Source organism: Urocitellus parryii, chromosome 10 (genome assembly GCF_045843805.1).
Source record: "Urocitellus parryii isolate mUroPar1 chromosome 10, mUroPar1.hap1, whole genome shotgun sequence".
In the NCBI taxonomy this organism is placed as follows: domain Eukaryota; kingdom Metazoa; phylum Chordata; class Mammalia; order Rodentia; family Sciuridae; genus Urocitellus; species Urocitellus parryii.
The window spans coordinates 57,037,277-57,055,014 of NC_135540.1; the positions used below are offsets into that span (position 1 = coordinate 57,037,277).

General features: G+C 37.2%; 1 protein-coding gene across 1 annotated transcript in view; it reads left to right on the forward strand.

Moving 5' to 3' along the window:
* The first annotated feature begins 298 nt into the window (after positions 1-298).
* Enpep (glutamyl aminopeptidase) overlaps positions 299-17,738 on the forward strand; it is an 80,574-nt gene continuing 63,134 nt past the window's right edge. Inside the window, exons 1-3 of the mRNA XM_077803216.1 lie at positions 299-1,195; positions 12,963-13,104; positions 15,152-15,283. Of these exons, the coding sequence (XP_077659342.1) occupies positions 531-1,195; positions 12,963-13,104; positions 15,152-15,283 (939 nt within the window). The 5' untranslated portion in view covers positions 299-530. The remainder of the gene's footprint in view (positions 1,196-12,962; positions 13,105-15,151; positions 15,284-17,738) is intronic.

Below are 17,738 nucleotides of genomic sequence, written 5' to 3' on the forward strand. Positions count from 1 at the left end.
CAAGAAGCCCTTCAATTAAGAGAGAGAATGTGAACACAACAGGAAGAAGACCTAGTGGCAAAGGTTGAGTTTTTCTCTCTAAGCACACCTCTTACCCAGAGGCTTTCTCTCTTGAAAGCTGCTGACAGAGCTTTAGGGGGGGAAAAAATCATTCTCCTTTGGCTGATAAGCGAAGTCCTGTTTTATGTTTAACTTGCTCCAGTGTGGGAGGGGTAGGGGTGGGGATGCGGTGTTTATAAGGGGAGCTGGGGCCATGTTCCTGTCATTCCCTGTCTAGGATTCAGCTCCTCTTCTGGAGTCCCCATCCCACCCCCCTCGTTTCCGCCCTCACCCTGGAGTGGCTGGTGGGAACTTGAAGAGACTGGAAAAGACGCAAGAAAGCAAGAAAGCCGGAGGAAGAGGTGTGGTGAAAGTGAAAACAGGCTGCCAAACCAGGGGACTCTCTCCAATTTAAGAAGGAAGTCAGCTGACGTTAGTTAAATTTAACATCCCTCTTATGTGTAACATTTGACTTCGGAAACAAAAAAAAAATGAACTTTGCAGAGGAAGAGGGCTCTAAGAGATACTGCATTCAAACCAAACATGTGGCTATTATCTGTGCGGTGGTGGTGGCTGTGGGGTTAATAGTGGGACTCTCCGTGGGCTTGACCCGATCGTGTGACTCCACCGACGGCACAGCTCCCACAACTCCGGCGCCATCCCACCTTCCTCCCCGGACTAGCCCTTCGGCCCTTCCTCCCACGGCCAGACCTTCAGAGCCCCCTCCCCAGGGCCCCAGCGCCTGTCCTGCCAGCGAAGATGCAAGTGGAGATTGGAAACATTTCAGACTGCCGGCCACCGTCAACCCCGTGCACTACGACCTGGAGGTGAAGCCCCTGATGGAGCAGGACACGTACACGGGCAGAGTGACCATCTCCATCAACGTGAGCGCACGCACGCCTCACCTGTGGCTGCACCTGCGGGACACCTGGATCACCCGGCTCCCCGAGCTCAGGAAGCCCTCGGGGGAGCAGGTGAAGCTCAGGAGGTGCTTCGAGTATAAAAAGCAAGAGTATGTGGTGGTGGAGGCCGAAGAAGAGCTGGCCCCCGTCGGTGACAAAGGTCTCTACCTCCTGACCATGGAGTTCGCTGGCTGGCTGAACGGCTCCCTGGTGGGGTTTTACAGAACCACCTACGTGGAGAACGGGCAAGTCAAGTAATATTAAGTTTCGCTTTACTTCCCCTAAGCCCACAGACCTCCTTTCTAGTTCTTTTCTTTTTTCACATTCTACGTTTTAGTTATTTTATTGGTCTGATCTTTATCTGCCGTCCTCGTGGGTTTCAATTCTCCAGTTCTCTCTGTTAACTCTGAGAAGCAAAACTTCTTGCCCTGCCGTATTTTAAAAACCTATCATAAAATTTAATTGTAGTGAATGAAATGCCTGGAGGGGGAGAAAAGCAGTAACAGGGAGTCCTTCACTCAACCAGGAGGAATCATGATGTACTGCATCCCATCCTTTATATTTACACAAACTATTTTCAGATTTTAAAGTTTAGGAGTTCAGTGAATTTCACTAGTAATGTTCTTGGGCCATTGGGCAATGATTTTATACTAAGCTTTTAAAGTGATGTTACACTACATCCTGAATGCTATTCCCCATCCTTCATGTATCTAAGTGAGCAATCAGTAAATGTCAATGATTATTTTGTCCAGTATATCAAAGAGAGACATTGAAAAACTGCATGAGATCCACAGAATTGTTTTTTTATATCTTCATCTAGGAAGGAAGGAAGGAAGGAAGGAAGGAAGGAAGGAAGGAAGGAAGGAAGGAAGGAAGGAAGGATCGATGGATTATGTCTTTCTTGTATCCTATGGCCAGAATTGTCCTTCCTTCCTTCCTTCCTTCCTTCCTTCCTTCCTTCCTTCCTTCCTTCCTTCCTTCCTTCCTTCCTTCTTTCTTTCTTTCTTTCTCTTCTTTCTTTTTGGTATTAGGGATTGAACCTAGGGGTACTTAACCACTGAACCATTTCCCCAGCCCTTTTTATTTTTATTTTTTTTTAATTTTGAGACAAGGTCTTGCTAAGTTGCTGAGTCTGGCTTTGAACTTGAGATCTCTTTCCTTCGCCTCCCCAAAGGCTGGGATGTATACTACAAACACGTACGTGCACTACGGGCCGGGCTTCTCATTCTTAAATATTTACAGGAATCAGATTTTAAAGATTGTGTAATATCCTGTTGTATGAAGGAACAGAAACTTTCCCCTAATTCCCTGATATTGGGTATTTGAGTTGCTTCTAGTACTTTATTATTTGAAAAAAGTTAGAAAAGGGCATAGGTATACATATGTTTTTATGTATATATCTGTTTATTTCCTTAGGTTAGGATATTATCCTAAAAATAAAAGTAGTAGTAGGCCAAAGGGTACAAATATGTCAAGAAACTTGTAATACTTAGTTTATTCATTAAATAAATAATACAAATTCATTACAGAGAACTTGTAAAACAGAGAAAATTATAAGAAAAAAATAAACATTCCCCGTAAATCACCCAAGTATACCCAAGTAAATCAACCAAGTATAGCCATTATTAGCCTTTAGCCAGATACTCTGTCTTTTTTCTGCACACAGATAAACATGGTGTTATTGTATTGCATGGTGGTATTGTGTAACATGATTTTTCACTATATCATCAATACTTTAATACGTCATTTGTATTCATCCACAAATGGAATATTTGATAGGCCATTGGATAATACTAATGTAATTTTTCAACTTTTCTACTAAATGTGGGTAAGCTGCTCCTATTTAACACAATGAACAGTTAGTAAATTATATATAAACATTTTCTAATATTTCTATTAAAAATTCCTAGGAAATCGACCAAAATTATGTCCCAAATTACATTCTCATCAGTGATATGTGAACAGGTCTGTTTCTCTGAACCTCACCAACAATATGATGGTTTTTTCAATTGTTTGCCAATTTCATAGAGGAAAAGGCTTAATATTCTGAAGAATATCCACCTTAAAGAGATTGTAAAACTTCATTAGTGTAAAGTGAAAATAAGCTAAAACTTTTAAATCATTATCACTAAACTTTTTAAACTGCTTTTTAGTTTAAAAATTTGTGAAGATAATAGAAATCTTATCTGAGGGAAGCCATCAAAATATTTATAGAATAAATAAGATAGAGGGGCTGGGGATGTGGCTCAAGCGGTAGCGCGCTCACCTGGCATGCGTGCGGCCCGGGTTCGATCCTCAGCACCACATACCAACAAAGATGTTGTGTCCGCCGAGAACTAAAAAATAAATATTAAAATTCTCTCTCTCTCTCTCTCTCTCTCTCTCTCTCTCCCTTTAAAAAATAAATAAATAAATAAATAAGATAGAATTTCACATAAGAAAGGTTCAAAAATATGGAACAAGTTTCCATTAATAAATTTCTGTCACATAATTTATAAGTTTAAAAAAGCATTTTATACTCAAATGTGATTTTCACTCTGGCTCTTTGTGTTATTTTTCTGTACCAGTTAATTTTACCAAAGTAGATATACTTGAGAGCTGCTCACTCTGAAACTCAGCTGACTTAGTTTTTGGTTGGCAAATCCTAGATGAGGAAGGACAGGGCTTGGCTAGATTCTCGAGGAGGCTTGGTCTCCTGAGTTTGCCTGTTTTCATTAGTAGCAGTTGCAGTTGAAACTCTCACATTACACAGATGCTGCCAGTTCCGTATTGCACACACAGCTCTGGAGGATTCTGGCATTTACTCAATAATCTCATTTAGGCTAAATGGAATACTTTTTTTGTTTTTCTTATGATGAAATATTTCAGGCACTTGAGAAAAGTGCATTTATGTTTTGTTTTGTTTGTTTTGTTTTGTTTCAAGCCTGTGAGTAACATCTTGACAATGTAGTTAGTCCCTAGTGGTTCTCATCCCCTGAGTCCACATAAGGACTGCCAAGGTAAGGTCACAGGGCAGCACCATTCTGTCATACTCTTCAGTGAACTTTGTCTTATGTGATGTTCATACAATTTTAAATATTACCATACTGTTTCATTTTAAGTATGCAGTCAAAGTATATTTTATTTATTTATTCAATACATAAAAATTGGACAGGTTTATGGTGTGTTTTTGATGCATATATTCATTGTGTAACGTTCCCAAAAGGGTGAGCAATCTGTCTCCACACCCATTTATCATTTTATGGTGGTGAAAACATTCAAAATCCTTTCATCCAGCTTTTATGAACTGTATTATACATAATCTATAGTTACCATATTGGGCAATAGTGTCCTGGAACGTCTTGTTATAACTGTAGCTTAGTATAACTGTAGCTTAGTACCATGACCAGCTTTTCTGCATCCCAGCTCTCTCAACTACCATCACAGCCTCTGGTAACCACCATTTTACCCTCAACGTCTAGGAGAAGTTTTTTACATTCCACATATGAGTGAGATCCTCCTGAATTTGACTTTCTGTGCCTGTCAGTTCACATAATGTCCTCGGTTTCAATCACATTGCCACAAATGACAGGATTTCATCCTTTTGCGGGTGAATAGTATTCTGTTATGTATGTATATCATGTTTTCTTTGCCATTCATCAGTTGATGGATACTCAGGCTGATTCCATGTTTTGGCTATTGTGACTAATGCTTCAATTAATGTAGAAGTACAGATGTCCCTTTGACATATTAATTTCATTTTCAAATTCTATTTCCTGACCTTTCTACCTTAACATAAAATTTAATTCTGGGGTTGAGTATCAGTTTGGGATATCAATCTGTGACGGTCTCTATGCATTCTAAGCATGATTGCACTCAGTAGTAACCAAAATTACTTGATTTCTGCAAACACAACCAGGACCTGAATTTCACAAAGAGGAGATGAGACAATAGTCCATGATTCTTTTTCTCAAGATTGAGAGGTGGAAAAAAATAAGTATAGAGTTCCTTAGTAATAATAATAATATCCACATTGTCTTAATAGTAACAGAGAGGCTGAGAAATGTTGCATCACTTTTCCTTTCTTTCCCACTTCTTCCTACTCTCTAGACTGTTATTTTAGAGTCTAAGAAATACCACTTAACTGTAACCTTTGGAATGTTTCCCTCCCTACATTTTTCCCCTCCACTTGTACTCACTGTGTTATATAGGGTTTCCTGTTGTCTTCTTCTCAAAAAGTTTCCCTCTACTTAAATCTCCAAAGTATGTATTTTCTTCTCCCAAACACTCAGCATTTCCTTCTCAGTATTTGAATTACTCTTGCACAGAATTTCCCAAGGTATATTCTATAGCATTCTGGTTGTAAGGAATCTTAGTAGATATTGCCAGCAAAGAATCAAGGGAGGGATTCTGTGGCCAAATCAACCAAAGAAATAATATTACGTACATAATTTGGTTTGCTTTTTAATCATGGGACTTTTTGGAAACTTTTATTTGATAATGGCCGTCATGAATCTTTGACAGACTGCCATAGTACAGTTCCCATACTGTGACTGTGGAATCTACAGTGGAGTTCCTGAGAAGAGACGGTGGTTCTCCTGTTTCCCACCTAGTACACAGCAAACCCTCAAATGTCATTGAATGACTACATGGGAACGTTTTCATTCAGGTCCCCATCTGACTGGTGTTCCCCTACACCTGCCAAGACATTGAAATTGAAATTGACAAAGTTGCAGCCCATTTCCCATTAATGAGTTCCACTTTCACTGGTGAAATTTTCTCACTTAGGGTGGAAAATTAGCCTTGGCTCCTTATCTCCCCATGCTATGGAATGGAAGAGCAGTTTGTCAAATCTTTGTTTGACTTTGGAATGCAATCTTTATACTTTTGTGACTGAGAATCATTAGAATTGACAGAAAGTACAAGAAGAATTTAAAAGAGGAGCAGGTCTTTTCTAATTTGGGGTTTTTCAAGGTGGTCCTTCATAACATTGGGAGGATTTCAACTGAGTTTTGATAAATGGGATTTTAATAGGCAGAAGGAGATGAGAAGATAAAAGCAGGTGGATGCCAAGTCAGAAACTCATAACGGGGGTAAGAACATTAGTTTGTGGTCTCTGATTGGAAGAAGCTAGCCAGGGATAACTCTGGGAAACACACAGGGAAGAAAAAGAAGGCTAGCTATGACAGAAACTGTGAAGGAGGAATTAACTGGTAACTCTTTGGATGTAGATGGAGAAGGAAAGAGACAAATCAACATCTAAGTATATGGGAAGTACTGAAAAGAGATGAGCATCAATCAGATAGTGGTTTTAGGATAGAGAGAAGAGGACACAATAGAGAAAGTAGAGGGAAGGTAGTCAAGATTCCCAGATCCACTGACTGTGGAGAAGGGCTAATGTTATGGGTCTCAGATGCCCGAGGTATGTGATCTGAGTGATGGCTCTTGCCTTTAGTTGATATTGCAAATGGAAGAAAAAAAGTACGGGTTTAGGAAGGAAGGCCAACTTCAGTGTTAGGCCTGCTGGAGACCTGTCAGACATCTGAGAAGGTACGACTAGTGAGCACTTGAATAAATATATCTGAAGTTTGTAATGAGATTTAGGCTCCGAGTAGAAGCATCAGTGAGATGCTCACAGTCAAGTGTGTGGGGCAGGTGGTATATTCTCATGCACAGAGGTGTACACTCAAGCATGGGTAGTTTTGATCTTAAAATTTTCACTGTACTCAGCTTATTCTTATATTCTTAGACTGATGTCATGTTATCAGTCTGCCCATTATCAGTAAAGAATTAGATTTGGGGAGAGGTTTTGTTTACTTGTTTAAAGAGGTTTCATAATTTTCTTTTGGAAGTGAGGAAATAACAGAAAAAGATTTTTACTTGACCTTGAATATCCAAGGTCAAGCAATAAAAAAACCAAGCAATTGGAAATTAAATTATTAACTGGTTTATTCAGACCACCATAAAACTACACTGAAGACTGAAATCTAGATGAGCCATCCTGCACTGACTAATGAGGTTCCCTACACAATTCTGGAATCCTTTACTTAGTCTGCATAGACATTTGGCATCAGAAGCCCTTTGCTTAAGGATTTCATCTGGACTTGGTAGTTATTTTGCTGGTTCAAGTTATTAAATTGCTGAACATAGCCTGAGAGTGTTCACTGGAAAAAAGTGTTTTTTTTCCTCATAAAAAGTAGTTTATGAGATGATCAGGTAGGTTTTTGTTTGTTTGTTTGTTTTTTAAAGTTGATTCAGAGTGAATTGGGCTGTGACTTGGATCTCTTCCTCAGCTGTCTCCAGAGTCACCTTGATCTAATGTGCTTTGAAAAGTCAGAAGGATGTTCTTCCTGTGGATGAATTAATAAGTTACAAGGAATTTCTTTTTAACACGCTAGGTCTAGCAATTGACTTAATGTGACACAGAGAGGCCCCTATGGAGAAGGGTTTCACAGCAGCACATTGGACTGGCATAATAGCTATTCAGGACATACCCAAGAGTCACTTCCAAATGTATTGTGCTATTTATTAGTCAGACTTTTCCATTAATTTGTAAAATAGTTCATTAGATTTTTAAAAGAAGAAATTTGAATCACTGAATCAAACCTCCCAAGAGAAGTTGTGATCTACAATTGCTTTACATTGCTATCTCATATACCTTGCCTTCAAGTTTGCATAATATTTTTAAAAATTTAGTCATGTTTATTGAATTTGACTATATTAATAGAGGCTTTTAGGTTATTTAGTCATCCATGAGAAAAATAAGGGATTACCATTTTTAAAAATGGTTTATTACCTATAATATTTATATACAAGTTATTTTGTTCTAATATATCAAATGAATAAATTATAAATACTTTAGATTATGTAAAGTGCTATATCAGAAAGCATAGTTAGCATAATAGATTTTTAGGAAATACAATGAGGTGTGTCCTAAACCTATCATGTAAATTTCAAGGGAGTTTCAAATATATTACTACCTATATTCTTCCCCCTCCTATGTCCCCCTAACCTTGTGAAGAGGCTAGACATGCTCTGGTGACTAGGTTTTACAGTTTGAGGACACTAAAAGTTGGAAGGTTTTGTGACTTGCTTAAGAATCACACTTAAGGGATCAAAGTAAGATTAGAATGTAAGAATTTTTAGTTTTAAAAGAGGGCTTTACCCTAAAATCATATGATCCTGCAGTTTAACAAAGAAAAAAAAAATACCCATTTTGTGGCCCTGCTGGTTGATGAATGTCACTTTGGCTGCACTGATGTAAATCCAGGTCACTGTGATGGAGTTGGACTTACTGTGATTTGCTGGGAAGACCACCAAGACGAACCAAGCCAGATCTGCCCCAGGTCCATGTGCAAGCTCAGGAGTACTCTGATTTCAAAAGGCAGGTTTTGCCTATTATCAAGCAGAACCTCCTTTAAAGAGCACTAAAGGACTGAGAAGCCTCCTCTCTCTTGGGTCCTTAGGAGTTTATCTAGCATCTACCCAAGGACAAAATAGAGTATTTGGAAACCTGCACAATGGCTATTATTTGGAAAATGATCCACTCCCTCCTTACTTTCCCTCCCACATGAAGTCCCCCACCCTTTCCCAAATTAGTTAGCTGACTTATTGATTAAGGTGAAGCATTTTTACAGGGAGTGACTTTTCCTTTTCCTCTGCTTCTGGAAAAAAAAAATCAGATTCCAGAATTCGGAAGAACAAAAGCAACTGACTTATCATAGGGTTGGAGCTTGGTGGATCACTGTACACAACTTAACACTCTGGGAAAGTGTGCAAGTTTTTATTCTGATGCATTTGCACTCAATATAATCTATAAGATGTTAGGAACTTCAGTTTACCAAATTGTTAACACCACACAACTCATCAATAATTATTCTATTGCAGAATAAATAATTTAACCCAGATTCAGAAGTCATTTACATCTTGTCCCTTTTCTTTTCTCTCTCTCTCTCCTTTCATCTCCCTCTTTTTCCTTCCCCACTTTCACTCCTCTGTTCCCTCCCTCCCTTTCTCTTTCTGTCCACCTGCTCTCCCTTTGGAGAATACAGTGAGGGCTCTCTCCCTTTCTCTTTTAATATCTGTATATTTATTAAGTACAGTGGTATCCTCTAACATTATCACAGTACAGTTACCAAAATCAGGAAATTTAACATTGATACAATACAATTATCTAATCCATGGTCCATAATCAAATTTACACCCAGTTATGTTCTAATTGATTTTTTTTTTCTGGTCCAGAATGCAATCTTGACTCATGCATTGCATTTAGCATCATGCTTGTTTGTACTCCTTGAAACCAGGACAGTCCCTTAGCCCTTCTTTATCATTCTCAGTGTCAATATTTTTGAAGAGCATAGGCATTGTTTGGAGAATATCACTTAATTTTAGATCATCTGACTCTTAGGATTTAAAAATTCAAGTTAAACACATCAGGAATATCACTGTATTCCTTCAGGAAATCACATCAGGAGACTGTTGATTATACTATTATTTGTGATGCTACTTTTAATCACTTGCTCAAGATGGAATCCAACAGTGATGACTGCCATTCGGACTGGAGTCTGTTTTAAAGTTACAATTTCTCCTTGATAAGTAATTTTCTGAAGATTCTTTGAAACTATGCAAATATCCCTCATCAAACTTTTACCCACTTGTTTGAACATCCACTGATGATTTTATTTTCTTCTTTTTCTTCTCTTTCCATGTTTTCTTTTTTTTATTGGTGCATTATAGTTGTACATAATGGTGGAATTTGTTGTTACATATATGTACGTGCACACAATATAACAATATAATTTGGCCAATATCATTCCCCAGTATTTCCTGCATCCCTCCCTCCCTAGGGTCACTTTCCTTTACTGATCTCTCTTTGGTTTTCAAAACACCTTCCACAACATCACTTCTTTTTTTCCATTTTCCTCTCCAGTTTCCATGTATAAGAGAAACCATATAATCTTTGACCTTATGAGTTTGGCTTATTTTACTTAACATAATGGCCTCAAGTTCCATCCATTTTCCTACAAATTACATAATCACATAATTTCATTTTTCTTTATGGCTGAATAAAACTCCATTGTATCCATTTTCTTTATTCATTCATCCATTGATGGACACCTAGAGTGGTCCTGTAGTTTGGGTCTTATGAATTGTACTGTTGTAAGCATGGACATGCACATGTCACTATAGTATGATGACTTTACTTCTTCAGGGTAAATACCAAGGAGTGCTATAGCTGTGTCATACCGTGGTTCCACGCCTATTCTTTTGAAGAACTCCCATGCTGATTTCCATATGGTTGTACTATTTTTACGACCCCAAAATAGTATAAAAGTGTTCCTTTTTCTCTGCCTCCTTACCAGCATTTTATTATTGTTTGTGTTCTTGATGACTGCCATTCTGATTGGAGTGAGATGAAATTTACCACTGATGATTTTGTAAGACCATTATTCCTACTAAAATTATGAGTTTGCAAACTAAGAAAGAGCTTTCCTTCCTCCCTATTTATTTATTTGTTTTGAAAATCAGAATAAGGATTCATGGATTCATGAATTCCCTTATTTATTTTGATTTCCAGTTCTCCCAAGTTTGTCCAGTGGTGCTCACGTCAAGCAGGCTCTTGTGTCCTTTCAACTTGTTCCCATGATTCTTTGAATATTTCCTGACTTTTTGGCACAGTTAGATATTCCAAGATCATCTTGGAATTTTCCTGACCCAGCACCAGAATAAGCCATTTCTCCAAGGAGCCCTGGTTTCTTTCAGTAGAGAATGATATTTTAAAGTCATCTGGGAACTAATTGTGCTCATTACTTCAAGCCTGTCATTGTTTCCAGTCTTGCTCAGTAGATAAAGCAAGGGCATATATGTCTCTGTATTTCTGTATCATCTGCTTTTTATACTTGTATTTAAAATCATTGAAATCACAATGAAACATGTCATTACAATTCAGCCCCACAGAGTACAGTTTAGTGTTCCCTTTACAAATATATAACTCCCTTACCCAACAGTGAGGAATCTACTAAGCTAAGGAAGCTAACGAAGCCCTATCATAAAGATTATCTTCAATTTTTTTTATTTGCCTGCTTAGGAAATGGAGAAGGATGTTTTCCAAATTGCTAACACATACCATTGTGAAGTATACAAATATACTTCATTGTGTTCAACATTTATTTACACTTATTTTAGATAAAATACATTGAAATGTACAAATCTAATGATCACGATTCAAGGAACTTTGACAAATATGCCCATCTTTGCTATCTATATCTCTATGATGAAAACAAAGTTGTCCAATCATCTGAAAATGTCCCTTTTTTCAGTCAACACTGTCCTGAAAGATAGCCAGTCTTCTGGTTTTATTTATTTTTAGTATAGATTAGTTTTCTTGGCCAAGTTTTTAACAAGAAATTTTTTTTAGATCCAGATAGCTTTTGGAAAAAATTCAAAAATTTTACCTAGGATGGATGTTGACCTATGGCATATTACTTTTTAGGTAAATTAGTGTATATAATAAATCCTTGAACCAAAATAAAAATGCAGAGTGTTCCCATGGCCTGTTCTCCTCATCTGACTGTGCTGAACTCTTCTTTTGCCTCAATTACCTGGTTCACTGGGTTTCAGCTGACCACCTCTCAGTTCCTCAACTGCACCAGGTTCTTTTTTTACTAGAAGGACTTGGCACTCGCTGCTCACTGAGCTAGAACACATTTTCCTTATTCTTCACCTGTCTGGTTTTTTTGTGATTATCTAGACCTCAGCACACCATCATTCATTCCAAGAGCTCCCCTTTGATTATTCTACCAGAAATTGCTCATCACTTTTCCTGGGTCACTGTCGACCATCTCCCCTGGTTTATTTCTGTTTAACTCTCATTGCTCTTCTAAATGACTGAGTTGTTTGGGTGTCTATCTTTTCATAAGATATCAGGGACCTTATCTATAAAGTCTTTGTTGTTTCCTCAGCACCTAGAATAATGTGTGTGTGTGTGTGTGTGTGTGTGTGTGTGTGTATAGGGACAACACCTATTTGTGGGACAAATGAATGATTGATAACTTAAGTTGGCACTCTTTATGATAGGCCTTCCTTAGCTTCTGAGAATCCTGAAGAACAAAATATTTTCCTTTTACAAATTATTAATGAATATAAATCAACATTGCTTTACTTTTCCTTTCTTTTATACTTTTTACTTTGTTTAGTTTTCCAATGAGCAAATACACAACACTGTTGCCTTATTTTAATATGTTTACAGGTATAAAATGTATATTTAATTGATTTTGAGAAGATTTTTCAGCAAAAAAAAAATATTTTCCTTTTGAAATTCTAGAAATAATAAACATTAACATTTTAGTGAACACAGGAAAATGCCTAGAGTCACAAGAGAATGCTGATGTTTCAAAAATGGGCTTTTAAAAATTTAAAAAAAAAATTGCTGGGGATGCTAAGACATGCTAAGCACCTGTCTACCACTGAGCTACATCCCCGGCCCCAAAAGGTGGATTTGTTTTAAATCAGGCCAAAGTTTACTTTACCTGGGGAATTGCTCAGCACTGCCTCTGCATGAAGATGAAACTGGATTTCTGTCTGTGGTATAACATAAATAAGACAGAATGTGTCATTCGGATAGGACCTGGAGATGCTGGAAGATACTCCTCTGCTCTGTGACAGAATACAGCTGCTCGCTACCTCTAGGACAGTTAGAAACAGGTCTTTGAGTTTAGCTTTGTATTTATCTCTTTGTTGCTCAATGAGTTTGGGATAGAGAGAGTCATGATTCATATTTTATTTTGGCCCACTGAACAGATTTGTAAAATGTGTAAATATTCAAATAAAATACAGGAAGTTGTTTGTCTCTGGATTTTCATGGATTTGCCAATCTAAAAAAACCCAGGACAGACTTTGACAGTTATTTGATAATTTTCCTAGATGGAACCTTGTGTTAAGAAATATAATAGTTATAATCATTTTTTTTTTTTGTATAGGAATAAGAACATAGGGTCTGTCAAAAGACGCAGCATGTATTCTGTCTATGTGTTTATTTCTAAGGAGCATAGCGGCCACGGACCATGAACCAACAGATGCTAGGAAATCCTTCCCATGTTTCGATGAGCCCAACAAAAAGGCAACTTACAACATATCCATCATCCACCCCAAAGACTATCATGCACTTTCAAATATGCCCGTGGAGGTGAGTATTTCTTAATGTTCTGTTTATGCAGATAGTCTGTGTGTATAATATCAGCTAAAATACCTGATTTGCCATGGAAGAGAAACCATTAAATTCTAGAGCTAAATGTGCACTCATTGTAGGTTTAGAAGATTCAGAATACATTTTAACACTCGCTTTTGCTTTGAATTCTAGTAATCACAGTCCAGTAAAGAAGTCACCTCCATGTTTCTGTGCAGGAGAGAAAACAGTAGACATCCATTGGCTGGGACTTTGCTCAACTCACAAAATCCCCTAATAATGATGAATTCATGACAAACTAATGGAATTACAGGCTTAGAAATATTTCTGGGCCTAAAATAAAACTCAGTAGTTTTATTTTCAGCTGAATATAAACCCAGTTTTTAAACACCGAAAAACTACTGTGAAAAATCTTAAATACTGGGTTGTAGAAGCCAACTCCAGCAAAAAACATGCCTGTAGTTTTTTTTTTTTTTTTTTTTTTTGAGAACAGGAAATGTTTGTCAACTGCTGGATAAATAACAGGCTACACTAATTTCTGCCTGTGTAATCATTAATTAACATAAGACTCTTTCCTCTATAATTGGTAATGTAGTTAACTAGAATATCATTACCTCAAAGTTGAAGTTCAACATACTTTACACCTTTGACATGTCAAAGAGTAGGTCTCATCTTTAGGTATAATTATCATTTATTTAGTACCAGAAGGACACTGAGGCTGAAATTATACCTCTGATCTTTCTGATTCACTGCCTGAAATGTCATCACTGAAATTCTTCTCTTTTGATAATAAAATATCCCTTGAAAAGACAAACACAAAACAAAAACATTAGAGGGTTAAAATGTAAACTGTCGTCATCCATGCCATCCATGCCATCCATGCCTCCATGTGAACTAGCTTCTAAACTTGATTTCTTTTGATATCAGGCACATGAGAAATTAAGTATGGTTGGATAAGAGAGAGGAAAGAATAAAGTTAAAGTGTGACACATTGACCCAGAAGATGGGTTCAGGGTACAGCATCATCAGAATGTCTTGGCATGAATGAGGGAAGAGAATGGGAGGGGGAAAGCAAACTTACCAGTCTCGGCTCACAGTCTCCCCACATTACCTTTCATTTCACAGAGTTATATTTCTTGACCTTCTTCTAGATCCAGACAATAGAGCTGGAAAAGGGAAAATTTTCAGGTCATTAGGAGATCAACACTAATACTATTCGTCTTTCATCGTGGAGTGACTACCTTACTGGAACCCGAGCACTTTTCTATAAGCACATACACGTAATGTCAATCATAGATCAATTCTAGTTCAGCCTCCCTCATTTAATCTCTTTGTAAAGCTTCCCACTTAAATAGAAGCTATAAGAGGAAGTGGAAGCATTTAAACAATGGTACCAAGAATTGAGAAAGCATTCATTGTTGAAGTATTAGGATTCATGATTGACAGGGAGGACTGCAGAGCTGGTGTGGAAAAAAAAAAAAAAACAGACAGAGAAGGAGTATGTCAAGCACTGGAATCCTTCTCTCTGTCCATGGTAACCAAGGCACTGACTTTAGAGGCCATACCTTGGGTCTTCTATGTAGACAACTAGAAGTGGAGAAGAGAAGCCACCATTCATTTATTCTTGATAGAGTGATTCCCCTCCGGCATGTACTCAAGTCAGCAAACATTTACTAAGTTCTTTCTCCCTGACAATATTAAACACTAGCCTATCCTTTATTAACAGATCAAAATACCCCCTAAAATATTATGGTGAGGATTGTTGTTTAGTGTAGAAAGATAAACTCTCATCCAATTGACATCATAGTCCAAATTCTGTTTTTCCTAGAGAAACCCAATACTGCATATAATTCAGTTACTCTTTCACAATACTTAAAATAATGTGAATTTTCCTTTAGTCTTTTCAACATCACCACAAAAATTTTTACTTCTGAGCTTTGGCAAAGCTCCTGAGTAGAGAGAAGAGCTGGGGCGGGGGTCACCATTTGTTTGTCTTGGACATGATTGATCTCTTGATAAATGAAAAATTATCTTTTGTATTCTATAGATAACAGAGTCAGTGGATGACCAATGGATGCGAACAACTTTTCAGAAGTCTGTTCCCATGAGCACTTACCTGGTGTGCTTTGCTGTACATCAATTTGTCTCCATAACGAAAATGTCAGAAAGTGGAAAACCCGTGAGTTCCATTATATTTTAAATATTTACCACCTGTGAATTTGTAGTTAGTTTTCTACATTTTTTAATAGATATTGGTTTGTTTTCTGCATACTAGGCCAGAAAACTCCATCAGACATCAGGGTCTGTGAACTTGAAAATATATCAAGCAATATAGAAAAATATAAGCCAAAAGACCACAGACAGAAAGTAAACAAATAGGAGAGACACAGATATGCATGGCCTTGAATTATTTTAAGGGGGAAAACTCACAATGAATCAAAAGCTGGATCCCAAGTACACCAGCATAAATGTATTTAAATATCTGTGCATATTCAATTTAATAAAATGGCTCAGTGCCACTGGGTGAGGTCCCAGGAGGAGAGACTCCAGGGAGAGAGGAAGAGACAAGAGAGAGCCAAATGTCCTTTAAGTAACCAAGCACTGAGAAGTTGGGGCCATTTCTACATGTGTGACTTAAAATAGGACAGCACCAAAGTGTCAAACGTACTTTTTAAAAGTGTGAGAAAACATAAGCAATCTTTTTTTTTTAATGAGGATATCTAGTTTAATAATTTCCTTTTAAAAAAATCAAATAATTTTACGCTTTTTTCCCTCATTTTGGAGGCCCCCATTTTGCTTATGCTCTGAACACTGACTTCCTCTATAAAGCACGTTAACCCAACTTTGTGCCATCGGTTTTATACGTGTGCGTAGGAACTTATGAAATATTTGCAGTATTATTTAAAAAGGGAGGACCACCACCCCATTATATGGATGGGAAACTAAAGCTTAATGAGTTCAAGTAATTTGTTCATGATTCAACTGATAAGTGTCAGAGACTCAAATTCCATTTTTCACCCCAAATACTGTATCCTGATGAGCCTTCTGAGATGTAATGTTCTAAAAATATCTTACCTTTTCACCAGTCATTGGAAGGGAAGAGATGGGTCCTTTATTTCGGGTGAAATTAGCTCCTGGGGAAATTTAACTTTATCTTGGTTTAGGAGGATGGACACTGACATATGCTAAACCTTTCCAGATGGCTACCTGTATTCTATCCGTATTTCAGTGAGTAGGGAATGTCCAAAGACCTTTCAGAGGGGCTACACATCATGACTCATCCATCTTTGTATTTTCCTTGCCACATATGTTGCTTCGATGTGACCTTCACTCATGGTGAAGGGGACTACCAGTGGCAAACAGATAATATTAGATATGGAAAAAAATGGCATCAGAAAGAGGAAGTTGTTTTTTCTAGGGTGAAATGAGTGCAGTCAATGCATTCCTCTTGTTAAAGGCAGAGTTGAATACATCCATGAAGCTTTCCGCCCCCCTTCAATCTCATAGCAAACATGGAATTTTGTCTGAATGTGCTTTCCTCATACCCCACAATTCAATTGCATCGTTGTTTTTTATTCGGTGCAGGTGTTTCTCACACCAATTTTTAAAAAATTACAATTACTTCTAGGCAAGTTTTTCTATTTTGGGTAGAAACACCAAGCCAAAGTAGAAAAGATTCCAGTAGGTTCTACTAATCATATAATTTCATAAATGAGAACAATGCAGCCGGACACCATGGCACACACCTGTAATCCCAGCGACTCAGGAGGATCACCAGTTCAAAGCTCGCCTGGGTAAGAGCGAGGCACTAAGCAACTCAGTGAGACCCTATCTCTAAATAAACACAAAAAAAGGGCTAGGGACTAGCTCAGCGCTGGTTAAGCACCCCTGATTTCAATCTCCAGTACCAAATAATAATAATAATAATAATAATAATAATAATAATAATGCAACAGCCAATCAGCAGATGATATTATTCTTGAAGTTCCTTTCTTTTCTTTTTTATTTATTTATTTTATTTTTTATTCTTATTTGTTATATATGACAATAGAAAATGTATTACAATTCATATTACATATATAGAACACAACTTTTCATATCTCTGATTATGTACAAGTATATTCACACCACTCGTGTCTTCATATATGTACTTTGGATCATGATGAGCATCACATTCCACCATCATTTCTAACCCCCTGCCCCCTCCCTTCCCATGCCACCCTTTTGCCCTATCTAGAGTTTTTCTATTCCTCCCATGCTCTCTCTCTCTACCCCACTATGAAACATCTTGATGCTGGTTGTTTTAATGAACCATAATAACAGCTATTATTATCAGGTGGTTAGTATGTGCCCAATACTGTTAAAATACTTCTTTTTAAAGTCATGTTTGTTGAGATATAATTTATATATGGTAAATTTATCCTGTTTAGTTTTATAGTTATATAAGTTATATAAATTTTGATAACACAAATATAAAAAATGACAACATATATATGGATATATAGTACTACTGTCAAGATACAGAATAGGTTAGCTTGTGCTCCTTCTTTTTTTTAAACAAATGGAGAAATTAATTTTAATACATTTTCATTTAAACCAATGGATTACCAACATAATTTGCAAAGAATATAATT